This window comes from Corythoichthys intestinalis, chromosome 9 (assembly GCF_030265065.1).
Source record: "Corythoichthys intestinalis isolate RoL2023-P3 chromosome 9, ASM3026506v1, whole genome shotgun sequence".
Lineage (NCBI taxonomy): Eukaryota > Metazoa > Chordata > Actinopteri > Syngnathiformes > Syngnathidae > Corythoichthys > Corythoichthys intestinalis.
In genome coordinates, this window is record NC_080403.1 from 24,067,677 (window position 1) to 24,084,069 (window position 16,393).

Here is a 16,393-nt window from a genome sequence, read left to right on the forward strand (position 1 = left end):
CTTCTGCCTGCAGGGTTTTCGTTCCACCGACAAACAGACGCATTCCCGATGCAGAGGTGGATGGTTTCTCCGTTTTGCCGTTTGTGGTGGTTTGGCACGCACGAGTTGCATTTCGATTTGTAGTGCAGTGCATCGTAAAAATTCTATACGTGATCTTCGTTATAGATTAAAAAAAAAAAAAAAAAAAAAAAAAAACTTCATCACAGATATCATTTAGGTTGCACTGAGATGTTCTTGAAAATTAAGACCACGGTGAAAAAATTCCAGACTTACAACAGCTAATTTAATACTTTTATTACCTTTAATAATGGAAAACTAAATCCAATGCTTTTTTAATGCTTTTAATAACCCGCGGGTACCCTGCCACCCCTTTAAGGTTTTGACTAGGGGTGTGACAAAATATCGAAACGGTGATACATCGTTATACTTTGTATCCCAAAAGGTTATCGATATGCTCTTGACAAGAATCGAGATAACGTTTTAAAAAGGTGCCAATGTTTAAAAAAAAAAAAAAAAAAAAAAAGGAACTAATAAGTTGCTACCAAAATCTTCCACCATGATAACGTCTCAGTTAACTCTAAGTCTGCCATTGACGGTGCTCGATGCCCAATCCATTTAGACTGGGAACATTCGTTCATTTGAAACCAGAGCATTCGCTGTCATTCTGTCGGATTTTCGGGGCATTCAAAGGTTACTTGCTGTTCATTTACAGGTCATTTCCTGTTAAGTTTGAGTCACTGTCTATTCATTTGGGTGATTCCCAGGTCACTTTCCTGTTCTGTAACTCAAAATGAACAGGAAGTGACCCATAAAATACCCCAAAATCAACAGGAAGTAACTGAAAATCAACAGATAAATGACCTTAAATGGCCCAAAATGACCTCATTGCCTGGCATTGGCTGCCACTGACGCCCATAGACGTTCAATCCGTTTGAAGTGGGAGAGATGGCAGCGAATGAACCCTCCCGGTTCAAATAGATTGGACGTCTACTAGTGATAAACTCATTCCAATTCACAGCAGAAGCTTGTTTTTCCTTTTATTAGTTGTTTGTAGAATATCCTAAAATGATTTCCTGACCAATATATCGATAATCGTTGTATCGCCATATCGTCAGATCATCGTTATCGTGAGCTTTGTATCGGAAATCATATCGCATCGTGAGGTACCAAGAGGTTCCCACTCCTTGATTTGACGTTAAGTCCTTTAAGTCATGATCTTAAGCTTGACTTGCTTTTAACTCATTAACATTCAAAGTTTACCACTAGCCCAGATCGCAACAGCAGGCAGTGCATCGTCTGGGTGACGTCTGCGGCATGAACGTGGCTGTGGTACGGGTTGTTGTGTTTGCAGTATCCTCTCTCCACAGCAGACAGGAACAGCGTCAAACTCGAAATGGGGATCTAGAACAAATGAATTGATTGAGGCCCTTTTCAAATAGTCTTTACTGTCATAAAAAGAAACCTTGTGTTGTGCAAAGAATGAAAAACACAGAAAAATCTAACATGATCCATGTGTCTTACTGAAAATACAATAAACACACGCAAAAACATTGATTGAATTTCTGTCCTGTAAACAATTTCCAAGTGTCATCTTTTGTTATCCACCAAGCAGTACACATTTGTTATGAATTGATCGGTACGGTATGTGATTTTTGTGTCTGATATTTGTCATGGTTACAAGGAAAGGGGGCTACGGTTGGTCTGATTTGAAAATGTGGTTTCATATATTCTGGATGATGAAACTCAATGCAAAAAGGACCTTGAAGCGACTGTTGAGCTCATATCTGGTCACGAGTTCAAAGAAGAGAGTTTGCAATGCGTGATCTGAGCTGGCCGCGTTCAAGGCAAACACGTCAAAGCTCCAGCGGTCAACGTCCTTTGGAGAGAGATTGCGAGACGGGATTATTGATATAGCCCGATATATTGCACAAAACGAACAACCTGACGTATTCTGTGCCTTACCCTCAGACAATTTACGACAGTGGCGGGCTGGTCCGGCATGGCGGCCGAGTAGGCCCTCTTGAACATCCTGGAATAAGGCAATGTTTATGTTGAGTTCACTTGAAGTTCATATGCTGAGACTGTGCAGCGAGCACATCTCTGGAGGTGTTTATATAAATCCTCTGAGTCTCCGTACACTTTGCTGAGGATGTTTTCAGAGGAAAAGGAGGCCAATGTTTCACTGTCCAGTGAGGTTGTCGAGGTTGTTTGAGGAAAATACTGTATGGCCTCATGATTGTATATAAGTAAAAACACATCATCGTGGTAGTATCGTACCTCTCTACGAATATCCCCGCCTGTACCGCGTGCACAATGCTTCGAAACTTTGGCTTCTCGTCCGACCGCCGCCCCGACTGTCGTACCCTGTGAGTGAATGTTGACGCCAGCCAATCCGTGACCTCTGCAGGAACTCCGTCAGACTGAAGCTGGTGGAGGTCATCCTCGGATTCCAAGCACTGCCTAGAATACAAACACAGACATTGACAGTCTGTTTTAATGACCACGCAATACTGCTGTTATGAGTCATTTCTACCTGGTTCCATCCAGATAAACAGCCTCCAGCAGTGACGCTGTCAAATCCAGATTCTTTTTAATGTCCTCATAGTCAATGTCTTTGTCCTCCAGCTGCTTCAAAATGCTTCGGAGTCTGAAACCAGCCATAATGATTCAATTTTTGTGACAAACAGAAATGGTGATGTCATGTGGGAGCGTGGCTGGTGAGAGGTCAGCATGCTCTACAACTGGGGTATCCAACTCCGGTCCTCAAGAGTTCCAATCTAGCTTGTCTTCCATGTCACCCTCCTCCAAAACACCTTAATCAAAGATGAGCTGATCATTTGATTCAGGTGTGTTAAAGGAGCGAGACATGGAAAACAAGCTGGATAGAGGCTCTCGAGGACCGGACTTGCAGACACCTGATCTAGGGCAGGGGTCCCCAACTGCCGGGCCGCACAGAAATACGTAATAACTTATTAACGACTGCATTCTGGCCAAATTAACTTTGTCGTGTGCCCCTTAACACACCAATATTCCTGTCTACTCTAGATATAATACTACAGGACAGAATGTCGTCATAGAAATCCATTTATTATACTGCTTGCAGTACATCTTGTTTTGAATATCTACTGTATGTGGGCTTGTCCTCGATAATGATGTATGACGTAGGGCGGTCTCATCAAATTTGTTCCCGGAAATAATTAGCCCCCACACTAGAATGACTGAAAAACAGACGTCTTTGGACAGATTTTTTACGGGGAAAAGGGTACCTGACGAGCCAGAAGATGAACCTACAACCTCGAAGAAAACAAAATATATGCTACTTCCCAATCACTAGAGACCCACGAACTGCGAAGGAGTGGATTTGTGACCCGTATGTGAATAAACAGCGATTCGAGCATGTCTGTGCAAGAGGAATATCAGCTTATAGAGATCGCAAATCACGGCGACCTTAAACGTACATTTGAGACAACTCCACCAAGGGATTAAAGTCATTTCGGAATATCCAGACATCGCTAGGAGAGCACTGAAAACTGTGCTACAATTTCCAACATTGTATCTTTGTGAAGCGGGCTTCTCTCACTCTCCCATCGCTGGACCATCTTGTCTAAACGAAACAAGCTCAGGCCTCCCACTGATTCAGCGGGTGAGATGTATTTTCCCTGCACTTAACACGACGGGGCTAAAAACAAATGTTATTTTATATTTGCTGTATTTTTCTGCCGCACATTGCCGGTGTTCTGACAAATTTGGCATGCGCGTATTGTTAAAAATGACCGCGAATGCAGCGATTCCAAAGTACACACTACAAACTTTCCTCAAAGAAAGGAATATTACCTTACGTTTGCCATGTTAGCTGCACACAACAACTGCACGCAGCTCTCTCACTTAACGACTTTGCCGTGTCGTTAAGCATTAATTTACGCCGTTTTCGTGTTGCACATGTATGTTTATGATGTAAAAAGTTTTTTTGCATCGTTGGATAACATTGAAAGTCCAACTGAGTATAACAGCGGGCTTTTTTCACCACCACAAAAGCTTTAGGAGCAAAATTTTATATGGGTGCAAAATTTGACAGAACACCGGTCTGTGGAAAAAAAGCCCCAAATCACACCGGTTCGTGGTGCAAAAAAACGTTGGGGACCCCTGATCTAGGGCATTCTCTTTGCGGGCTTCCGAACTCCTGGAATGCCCCACACAAAGAAATTAGAGACACTATCTCAGTAAAAACGCTTAAATCTTGACCTCGTACCTATTTTTAAACGCTCATATTTCATGAAAAAAAAAAAAAAACCTTACCCCCTCATACTTGGATTTCAGCCTGTTTTATTGATTCTTACCCTCACCCCACATCCTTTGGTTTTCTGAGTTTTTCCTTTCTTGAAGCAGGAGATGTTGTTATATATGAGGACCCGCAAAGCCTATTCACTCTTTTGTTATTAAGAGGTATGCAAATAAACTTCATTTGAGTTGACCTCTGTTTGATTATATTGGCAGCTCTACTGGATTTACAGATTAACACCACCTGGGTGGCTTCTGGGAATTGCTGGTCAAATGCCTTTGCTGTAGTTTGTGTGCTATGCTGTGAGATCGTTTTAATAAAGAATATGTACCTTGGTTCAATAAAATTTGTTAAATGCAACCCTAGCATAGATGATAAGAAATAAAACATCCAGACCTTCACTCTTGAGGCAGACGGCTTGGGAAGTTAAATCTGTTAACATGCAATAAATTAAAAAAATAATTTACCATAAACCGTATTCAAATTAGGCCAAATGGGAGAAAACCTATTATAATTGTATCACTTGAACCCAGTTTAAATCCAGTGACATTGGCATTATGGCAATTTTTTTAGGTTTAATGTGCAAGTTGATGTTCACGTGGGGGAAATGAGGTCTTTGTGAGAATTCATTTGGAAGCCATTTCATGCCAAATTGTCCCAAGGAGGGAAAAAAATGCCTGTGGCAAAAAGGGCAATGTGGCTGCCAATCTTTCCATGAGAGTAAACTTCCTATGCTTTGGCTCTTACGTAAGGTCAACTTGTTGAAAGTGATGTTTTGAATTTAAGCCAATATTGTCACATGATAAGGACACAATTAATAGACTTTGGACATTTTGCACCATCATTATTTGCAAGCTGCATTGGTAGTCAACGTAGTCATTACTGTTACTTTAATGAACATAAATGGCAGTAAAAAAACCTGGTATTTCTGTTGTCAAAAATGTCCTTTGGAAAAATTATCAACATTTTTGCCTATTTTCTCATATGTTACACCTCAAACCACTACTCAAACGTGAAAAATGATTAATGATTACATGCCCTTCCTTATTATGTCATCAAACCCATCATCACATCTACCTGTGTTCAAGTCTGTTAGTGTGTATGTGCGTGGGTATAACTAAGGTAACAAAATGGCAGCCCTCGTAACCGGGGAATATTTTTGCGTTTAAATATTTTTTGCTACATTATCACAGGACAAACAAAATCACAGTTTGCGTCATAAAATACTTGGAGCAAATATCCCTGACATGAATATTATTCATACTAGGTGTTGGCTAGAGCTTTAAAATATTCAAAGTACAGTACTCCGGTGGCTATATCTAGCTTGGCACTGGCTGTTAGTCAACGGTCTGCTTTTGCAGATTACGGGGAAGCGCAAAAACTTTGAAAACTCACAATTTATGATTTTTATTTTGCCATTGACAGCACTAGACAGTCAATCCATTTTAATTTGACTGGGAGGGGCAAAGGAAACATGAACATAGTCTTCATAGTTCAGATGAATTGGCCATCTATTAACATCAATGGCATATAATACTGTCGGGTGTGAAAAGGTCAACTTTAAAGTGTTAGTTGGGGCCATAACCAGTGTGTATTTGCGTTTTTGTTCGTTTTAATTTTATTAATTTAGTCTTTGTCACCATTGTATTAATTTATAAATGTACATATTATGTACATAGATATATTTAATTATTAAAAATAATAAAAAATACAATGATAATTTAAAAAATGTATATCTGTTACGGCTCACTCCTCCTCACCTTCACATTCTCCCCACTGACTCTGCTCTGCACACCTGTCACCAATCACCACACCTGCCTCCACTCCACAATCAACCACCTGCCACTATAAGAGACCGGTCTGCACAACATTTGGCGCCAGAGCTTCACCTCACCACGCATGGTAAAAGTACAGGCCTTCCTTTTGCTCACCTTGCAACTCATCTGTGCTTATTTTTCCTCAACAGCAATACTGAGCCAATCCAGCCTTCCAGCACATTCAAGAAAACTGCAGAGCCACCACTTCTCACCAATTTTCCTTTGTTTAATAAACACATCTTGGACTTTGGATTTCTAACTTCTCTTTGCTGTGCTTTTGGGTCACACCGTCTTGCCACCATAACAATATCATAATGATAATAGCTAATGTATATATATTTTAATGACCAAAAATAGTCACTTGCTCTATAAAAGGTTGACGGTCTTAAAGCAACACTTGGAAACTTTCCATTTTTGGTCGACTTCAGCGATGATGGTGGACAAAAGCGGTAGTGTTTTGCCTTAAGGAAGAATGTGTTTCCCATGAGGACCAGCACTGCGTTTCCCATGAGGACCTGCGCACACCCGCACAGTGTCGTAAAATCAATCACTCTACCGGTTTGCTGCAGATGGATTAAACAATTTTTTTGTTTCCAGCGGCTGTGTGAAGGATAATTATTACTAAGGTAATGAATCCAGTTGTGGCCAAACAATAACATATGACGGTTAGCAATCATGTGGCTTAGTTTGCCACCCCGCCCCCCACATCCACCCCCTGGAGGTGGGGCGGGGGGGTCGTCACGCCAGCGAGTGAAAGCCGGGCCAATGTTTATTCTTTATATTGTGGTAGCCTCCCTTTTTTCCTTCATCAGACAAAACTTTTGCCTCCCTTTTTCCTTCATCAGACAAAACTTTTTCTCTCTTGTTGCTCTGCAATCATTTCAGAATTTGCGCGAAGTTGTTCGCATCGACTTCCGTCTTTACAATAAATGGGGAAAGGGAAAAGTGACGTATACCGTAAAGCAGTTAGCATATTTGTAGTTCTTTTTTTGTGTGGCAGGGTTCCTGCCACCCTCCTCAGTTATTTAGTGCCGGTGAAAGCGATACAGACTGCCTCAAGATATTAAAAAGGTGTCATTCAACTAGTTTTCAGTCAACATATCATCACAAATATTATGAAGATATTTCACAAAAGTTGAAAAGTTACCTAGTGTTGCTTTAAGGGTCAACTTTTGAATAGCTGTCCACTGTATTAGGCACAGTCCCTGAAAGGGTTAACTTAAAAGACTTCTTGAGGGTTAATAAATTTTACTGCGTAGCCTACGTTCTTACAATGAATAAATTCCCAAAGCTTCAACAGGTTTGCTCTGGTGTTCATGAGAAATTTCATCCTCTGTTTACATTAGCAGATTTATTCTCTCACACAGATTTATTAGACGTGACGGGAGTTTCTTCCAAATAACGGACGACTCTTCCCCTTCTATCGTCTCCCCCGTGGCATTTGTTGAAGCAATGCCAGACAACGGCGTGTGGCCTACTCAGAGGCGGGTACGCTGCAGGCGGCACTCGCAGCTTTTCAAGTGTTTATCACACTGGCACGATCTTCATAAAGCTGTTGATCCAAAATAGCAAGCACACGAATGGCAGCGCTCATAATCTTTCCCACTGACTCCTTCTTTTGGGTTTTAGCAGCCGGGGGGATGTTTGACAGCACTTTTTCCCCGGAAATGACTTGTCAAGAGCTCTTTTTATTTATAGAGATGAATGACAAATCTGCTTTCTTGACTTGCTGTACACAGTGAATTTTCACTGTTACTACTTGACTGTAAGCTGTATTTTTCTAAAATACTGGTCATGGCAACAAACTGAGTACAAAGTGTTGTAATATAGTATATACTTGGCGTATCAATTTTAACAGGTATTTTAACAGGGTTTTCTATTTCTCTCAAGCTGCTCTGATTAAATTGTTAAAAAGTAAAAGAGTTTTCAGCTTTGGATTTTGTATACAATTGTTATTTATTTTTTTGTCTACATTTCTTTAAATATTTTTATTTTCATGTACCCCCCCCCCCCCCCCCCCCAAAAAAAAAAAAAAAAAAAATTAAAAGTGGGGAATGAAACATACAGCCTGATGGCCAATTGTGGCTTGTGGACCATTATTTTGCGGCCCTTTATTTATCATCAAATTGTGGTATTGTTTGTCCTGTGTGTATTTTGCCAAGAGCAATAAAAAAAAAAAAAATAATAATTTGGCCATAAAAAAAATAGCAATAATTTTAGATAAAATTAAATATTTAAAGAAATAGGTTGTGCTCTGTGACTGACTAGCAACCAGTTCATGGTGTACTCTGCTGCTGCCCGTTATTAGCAAGGATAGGCTCCGGCAGCCCCACGACCCTCGTGAGGGTAAGCGGTTCAGAAGATGAATGAATGAATAATTTTAAAAAATGGTCTTAAGTAAAAACAATAAACACATACATAAAAAACCCATATACTAGTACATGTATGGGTTAGGACTCTAACCAGTTAACTACGATTAATCCCTTACAAAAGATTTAACGAGTTCTAAAACAAACATACAATGCACAATTTTCCAGTACACTGATTAAACTGATCCATGCACACATTGACTGGGCGGTGGTTACAGAGATAGACAAAATCTAATTGGCACGTTTCATCAAAAAAAAAAAAAAAAAAAAACGGACCGGTGTGATTTGGGTCTTTTTTTCACAGACCGGTGTTCTGTCAAATTTTGCACCCATATAAAATTTTGCTCCCATGGTGATGGGCCTACGTCATATGTTATTATCGAGTCCAAGCGCACACAGATATACAAAACAAGATGTACTTCTAACAATCCAACCAATGCATTTCTATTACGACCTCCTATCCTGTAGTTGTATATCTAGAGTAGACAGGGATATTGGTGTGTTAAGCGGCACAGGCCAAAGTCAATCGGCCAGAATGCAGTCGTTAATAAATTATTTATTATTTCTGCGCGGCCCGGTGCCAAATGCACCGCATTTGGTCGTTGGGGAAGTCGCATTGTGTTGTTGGGGACTCCTTGTACGTATATATAACTTGCTATCGCCTTTATTTTATATAATTTACCCAAGAAACTATGGGGCCATCTTGTTGAAAAGATACGTCAAAATATGTCTTCAAATGAAATTAGTGCGTGGTGGAATAAAGTTCAGGGACCACCTAAATTACAAAACAATTGTTGCCAAGGTTACTTGGAGTTTTGGGCCTCTTAAATGACCACTGATTCTGTTTCTTTTGTTTTTTGTATCGTTTAACTGTCTTATAAAATGGCATTTCAACTTCATATGTTTTCAGGTTTTGCCTAGATAATTGTTTTTCAACTGCTTTGTTCGTGAAGAACAGGAAAAGCCACATCAGTTACTTTGCTGATTGACTAATTACCCTTACAATGAGGTAACTGGGTTAATAACTCGATTACTTTTGGGGAGAATCAATTTTTAACTGTAACTAATTACTTTTTTAAGGTAAGATTAACAATACTGTTAATGGCTCATTCATCCACTAAAATCCTTTCGAAATTAAAGCTTTTTTGGACATATTGCTACATGATTAATCAAGATAAATCAATTACAAAGTCCGTTATTTCTTTTTTTGGGGGGGTGGGGTGGGGGTAGTCCCACCCCTAACATCTATGTATTTAAAATGTATAAATAATAATAATAATTAAAAAAAAAAAAAAAACTTACTTACGGTTACTCTCACTAAAGTTTGATTTGCACATTTAAAGAATAGATTTCCTTTCATATGCTCAACCTGCTGGGCCAAAACTGTTGATATACTAGGTATACAGAATTATGAATTAGCTATTTTATACCATTCATCAATTGGTTTTCCAATTTTTTGTTTCATTTTGAACTTACAGTTCCCCAATCAATGATTAAAGTGCCTATGACAGCCAACAGCATGTTTATTTCATATTTCACATGGTATTTCATGCTCCCGAATAAAATGGACCGCATGGATATGTGTGGAAGCGATCGATTTATATATTCAATTTTTGAATCCCGCACCATGAAAATGAGTGACTTCCTGGATTGAGTAGGAATGCGAATGTGACGTCACCCGGGTCAGCATCTCATAATACATCATTGCTTTATAGCATGCAGATGGACTGTGGATTCAGCTTGTTTTGTGGATTAATTTGTTTATTTTTCACGCCACGCCAGCCAAATGTGCTGCAGGATTTTGTTGCTGCACCAATGAGAGGCGTGTGAGCCTTTTGGGATTTCAAAAAGTTCCCGTTCTGCAGAGATTGGCCCAAACAAGTCCTATAACTGTGGGACCATTGGACTTACAAGGAAGTAAGTAAACATCTCGTTTTGTATTATGTCAAATACTGGGATCATGGCACATGTTTTAATAAGGATGTGGCTTGCATTTTGTGGAGCTGACAATGCTCCTTGTCCACAGAGTAGGCCACACGGCCGACGACTGGCAGCTTGTTGCACACCCCCCTCTGTCCTTTTCACGTGCCTGCCGTGAGAGCGCTATACTCGGCATATGCTCGTGCGGTTCTTCATATCGTCCAGACTTCCAGCCCCCTCTGCCCTCGTCGTGTGCCTGGCAATAGACCACTATCCTCGGGTTGGGCTCGGGCAGTTACGCACTCCTCGGCCGGTTTGTCCGGCGGTCATTCTCCAGCTGCTTCCCCGGCAAACGAGCTGTCCTGCCCTCAGCAGGGGAACAATGAGCTGTAACTTGTTCACCGCCGGGGGGTTGCCGATCAGTGAAGAATATAGACAACCCAGCCGCCGTGTGACATGACCCAGGTAGTTTTGTGTGATTTTTCGCTTCGAAAGGCGAGAATAAGACTTGGAAACGCCACTTGGTTTGGGTTAGCATGTCGGCTAGCTGTCACGCCTCCTGGTTTGTTTACGCTCTCCGAAGCTGGGGCAGGGAAATGACATAAGCCGACAAACTCCGATGGCATAAAATATAGTTAGGGAGGTACAAGAAGTCGACAGTTTTGACCATTATGTAGTAATTTTCACATGTACTGAATAAATGCATTATTAATGTTTCATGTTCCATTTAGCACAAGACTGTTATTTGTCATGACCATAGCATTTATTTAGCAATTGGGGAAAATACTTAGAAAGAATATCTTGTAAAAAATTATTGGAGTTCAGCGATTCAAACAATGACATTTTGCTGCTCTCTTCGTCGCATTTTTCTTGTTTTGAATAATTCCCCTCAGAGGGCTGAATTCTAAATCAGAAGAAATTGTGACCTTGACGACATCATTCTCAGCTGGGGAATCTAGAGCACTAAAATGACAGGCAGGGCTGATTAAAAGATTAATTCTCGTCATCTCGTCATCGATTAGGCTCAGAAATGTAATACCGTGTAAATACTTTGACCCTTATTTGACACCCATGTGGCTAATTTACAGCTTAACTGTCGCTTCAGTTCCTTTCAGCAGGCTAAAAATATCTATTTTCATCTAGCTGCTTCAGCACAGGCTAATATAACTTAATTTAGCATTGCAATATATATTTTTTTAACAATTTCACCACCGTTGACGGCGATAAGCATCCAATCTATTGAACCCTCTCAGTTCAAATGGCTTAGTCATCTATTGTTGTCAATGGTAGCCAATGAGTGCTACAGCGTGGGGCATGTTCTTTTTTTATTGGCCCACAGCAGTGTTGGGAATAACGCCGTAACGGGGTAATCTAACTAATTATTTTTTCCGCTGTTACAACGCTGTTACCGTTACTGACGGTCAAAAGCGGTGCGTTACTTACTCTGAATAAATTGAAGAAACTACCAGCCGTAGCGAGTCTACTCTGCTCTGTTTATTTGTCATCCAAGACCTGGGGTAAGTTCAGGTTCGAGAATAGCGCTCGTGTTTTGTTTTGTGCTTTTTCTTAGCAAAGATATACCACACAGGACGTGATGGCACTCTGTTTCTTTAGTAGCATATATAACTTCAACATTAACACAAACGTACGGCTCTCGGCAGGCCGTGTCTCTAACTCACTCCCGCATCATGTGAGCAAAACAATAATGGCGCCGTGTGCACTTTAGGGTGCCTCCGATAATTCTGTATCAGAATATTACAGCACTTACACGTACTTCTTATGACTCCAGGCTGTTTGTCCCTGCTCATTCAATTAGACAATGCTTTCCAAAGCTTGCTAACGTTTCTGTGTTTGCTACACCTTAATGCTTGCCTCGTTCCCATCCCCCACTTTCAGCCAGCAAGAATGCTGCTTCCATCTTGAGGACGGCAGACGCTTTGGGGGGGATGGGAGGAGTAAAACGACGAGGCTACCTGAATGCACCACCTGGATAGATGCGATGGACGTGATTGTGATTGGCTGAGGGTTAGAGTCATGTGTCATGGTAAGCCAATCAGAGCTGGTGTTTTCACACACAAACCGGAACAGCGTATACGGCAAACACACACACGCAAAACAGATGCAGAGGGATATGATGGCAAAGCATTCTGAGGAAAATTTGTCCTTTATGAGGTGGAGATATAAACACTGTTTCAAGTCAAAATACTTGAAGTAGAGTAGGCTATGTCTACTTGACCAGTTGTCTCAGGTTGTGAGAGTTAGATTTAATTGATTAAACTCACTTTATATTGTTTACTGCTGATTGTTATTTTATTATATTGTTTACTGTTTATTTTTGTTGCACTTCAAGTGTAGGATAAATCTGTTGCTGGTGAAATAAATATTACAAGGTTCTACAACACAACTACCTGTCTGTTCTTCTCTATTCAACTGACTCGAATACTGCTCAGAAAATTTGAAATTCTTTGACGTACAACAACTTCTTTTTAATGTAACGGAAATAATTATTTTCCCTGGTAACTAGTTACTTTTACTATAAGTAATTTCGTAACTAACTCAGTTACTTTTTGGAAGAAGTAGTGAGTAACTATACAGTAACTAATTACTTTTTTAAAGTAACGTGCCCAACACTGGCCACAGCAAAGTTGAATATAGCCTGCAAAAGAGGCTTGAGTTCAGCCTAGATTCTGTTGCACTTCTCAGTTTCAACACGAGATGGAGCTGGTCAGTTAAACGGTGCCTCACCGCTCCCTCAGGAGTGATACGTTGAAACTGCAGAATTTCAGGTGGTGAATGAGACCAGTAGTCGCAGAGTAGTCCGTATGAGTTTTTTTGTCTTATGATTTATAAATTAAGAAGGTCATTATCTTAAAAACAACTTAAAAAGACTTGATATTTCAGGTGGTTTATCCTAACTTTTTAAAACCCACTCCATTTTCGAAAAGCTGCACCAGTTGTAAAAATCTATAAAATGAGTGCTTAAAGTTGGCACACAAACATGCAAAGAAAAAAAATTTAAAAGTCGAAAAATCTATGTTTAAAATTCACACAGGAAGGAACAAATAAAACACAATTAAGAGACAGTTGAAAATAAAGAAATTAGCCTTGGTGAAATGCCATGATGAAGATTCAGAGTGACATTGAAAGATTTGGCCAGCTGTATGTGCACATATAAATATATACGCTGTACGGTATGACGATATATGTCCTCGTGTTAACAAATTACAGTGGAAGGATTTCAAGTTGTTGGCCCCAACATCCTTCGATTTTTCTGAAAGACGCCCTCTGTGAAAAGATCCCTCAATGGTTAGGGTTTACATATACATACTGTATATACATACATATAGTTTGGACACCTCATGCCCTAACGTGATTTTTTTGGGAGGAACATTAGTTAAAATATATTAGTTCTCTAATATAATTCTCTTCAGTTGCTAGGCCTCCCAACTTCTCACACATATGCACGTACCGATGAGGAAATGGTTAATTTTATTTGTGGATCATTTATTCAAAATACCTAAAATATGGAAGAGATCATCCTGTGTCACCGATGCGGCCTTTACTTCTAATAATGAAATGCTACAGCATGGAGTTGTGTTTGCCAACAGATGCAAAGACGTCAATGCGCTAACCAAAACAAGAGCCACATGCGGCATCATCATCTGTGCAGCTCATTTCCTCTCCCACAAAGCCACGATGCGAGGAAGTCAAGTGTTCCTGTAACAACTGGCAAGTGTCGTGGCGGCTAAGTATAGTCAGACTAGAGATTACAAACCATGCCATTAGTTGTTTCGTAGAACAATCAATCATTTTGACATGCCCTTCAAAGACAGTAAGTTCTAATGGTTTTCAAATTTTCCATTCAAAAGACTCCAAATGTTCTCCAATCTTACCTCGAGATGGGCATCTGCAGACGTTTCTTACGGATTCGTACCATTTCAGCCATTCTGTGTTTGAGCTGTGCCCTGTTGGACCCCAGAGTTTTCCCAGCAAACCCAAACAAAAGTGCAGGAAAAGGAAGGCTTATTCTAGAAACCCCCCCAAAAAGTTCTCCAAAGCACCAACACAAAAAAACTTGTGTGTCCTGAGACAGACTTGTGTTTCAACAACTCTCCCACCCACTTCTGGGGGGACTTACTCCACTTCACTCTGATTGGTTGGATGAACCCAGACTGTGGCAGTGTGTGTGCTTGAGTGTGGTATGAGCATCTTTCAGTTTGTGTGCACGAGTGTGAATGCGCTGACCTCACTGATGAGGTGTTGACTGCGAGCCTTTCAAGCTGCGTGTACTTAAATGCCGAATGAGATTTTTCCAACGCTGCCGCGAATCAGGGAGACACAGAGACGGTCTTTCACCACCATCGGTCCAACCCGCGCTCATAAAACAAAGCTTGTCCTCCTAAGGCACCCACAACAGAGCAGCCACTCTTGGTGCTCATGATCGGACTGTTTTTTTCTCCCTGCTTCAATTCTTTCAAAAGTCAATCGTATTTCAATACTGCACAGTATTACAGTGGGGCAAATACGTATTTCAACCACCAATTGTGCAAGTTCTCCTACTTGAAAAGATTGGAGAGGCCTGTAATTGTCAACATGGGTAAACCTTAACCATGAGAGACAGAATGTGGGGAAAAAAACAGAAAATTACATTGTTTGATTTTTAAAGAACTAATTCCAAATTAGAGTGGAAAATAAGTATTTGGTCACCTACAAACAAGCAAGATTTCTGGCTGTCAAAGAGGTCTAACTTCTTATAACGAGGTCTAACGAGGCTCCACTCGTTACCTGTATTAATGGCAGCTGTTTTAACTCATTATCGGTATAAAAGACACCTGTCCACAAATCAGTCAGTCACACTCCAAACTCCACTATGGCCAAGACCAAAGAGCTGTCGAAGGACACCAGAGACAAAATTATAGGCCTGCATCAGGCTGGGAAGACTGAATCTGCAATAGGTAAAATCAACTGTGGGGCAACTATTAGAAAATGAAAGACATACAAGACCACTGATAATCTCCCTCGATCTGGGGCTCCATGCAAGATCTCACCCCGTGACGTCAAAAGGATAAAAAGAACGATGAGCAAAAATCCCAGAAACACACGGCGGGACCTAGTGAATGACCTACAGAGAGCTGTGACCACAGTAACAAAGGCTACTATCAGTAACACAATGTGCCGCCAGGGACTCAAATCCTGCACTGCCAGACGTGTCCCCCTGCTGAAGCCAGTACATGTCCAGGACCGTCTGCGGTTCGCTAGAGAGCATTAGGATGATCCAGAAGAGGACTGGGAGAATGTGTTATGGTCAGATGAAACCAAAATAGAACTTTTTGGTAGAAACACAGATTCTCGTGTTTGGAAGAGAAAGAATACTGAATTGCATCCGAAGAACACCATACCCACTGTGAAGCATGGGGGTGGAATTATCATGCTTTGGGGCTGTTTTTCTGCAAAGGGACCAGGACGACTGATCTGTGTAAAGGAAAGAAGGAATGGGGCCATGTATTGAGAGATTTTGAGTGAAAATCTCCTTCCATCAGCAAGGTGAGAAGAAGATGAGACGTGGCTGGGTCTTTCAGCATGACAATGATCCCAAACACACAGCCAGGGCAACAAAGGAGTGGCTTCGTAAGAAGCATTTCAAGGACCTGGTGTGGCCTAGCCAGTCTCCAGATCTCAACCCCATAGAAAATCTGTCAAGGGAGTTGAAAGTCCGTGTTGCCCAACGACAGCCCCAAAACATCACTGCTCTAGAGGAGATCTGCATGGAGGAATGGGCCAAAATACCAGCAACAGTGTGTGAAAAGCTTGTGAAAAGTTATAGAAAACATTTGGCCTCCATTATTGCCAACAAAGGGTACATAACAAAGTATTGAGATGAACTTTTGGCATCGACTAAATACTTATTTTCCACCATTTTTTGCAAATAAATTCTTTAAAAATCAAACAATGTGATTTTCTGTTTTTTTTTTTTTTTCCCACATTCTGTCTCTCATGGTTGAGGTTTA

The 16,393-nt window shown here is 40.7% G+C and overlaps 1 protein-coding gene across 1 annotated transcript in view; it reads right to left on the minus strand.

The window, feature by feature from the left end:
* The window catches only part of LOC130921583 (dual specificity calcium/calmodulin-dependent 3',5'-cyclic nucleotide phosphodiesterase 1B-like), a 25,839-nt gene extending 11,338 nt beyond the window's left edge, over positions 1–14,501 (minus strand). The window contains exons 1-6 of the mRNA XM_057845646.1: positions 14,279–14,501; positions 2,534–2,647; positions 2,278–2,460; positions 1,963–2,029; positions 1,760–1,876; positions 1,261–1,401 (exon numbers count right to left, since the gene is read on the minus strand). Coding sequence (XP_057701629.1) covers positions 1,261–1,401; positions 1,760–1,876; positions 1,963–2,029; positions 2,278–2,460; positions 2,534–2,647; positions 14,279–14,331 — 675 coding nt within the window. The 5' untranslated portion in view covers positions 14,332–14,501. The remainder of the gene's footprint in view (positions 1–1,260; positions 1,402–1,759; positions 1,877–1,962; positions 2,030–2,277; positions 2,461–2,533; positions 2,648–14,278) is intronic.
* Between the last annotated feature and the right edge of the window lie 1,892 nt (positions 14,502–16,393).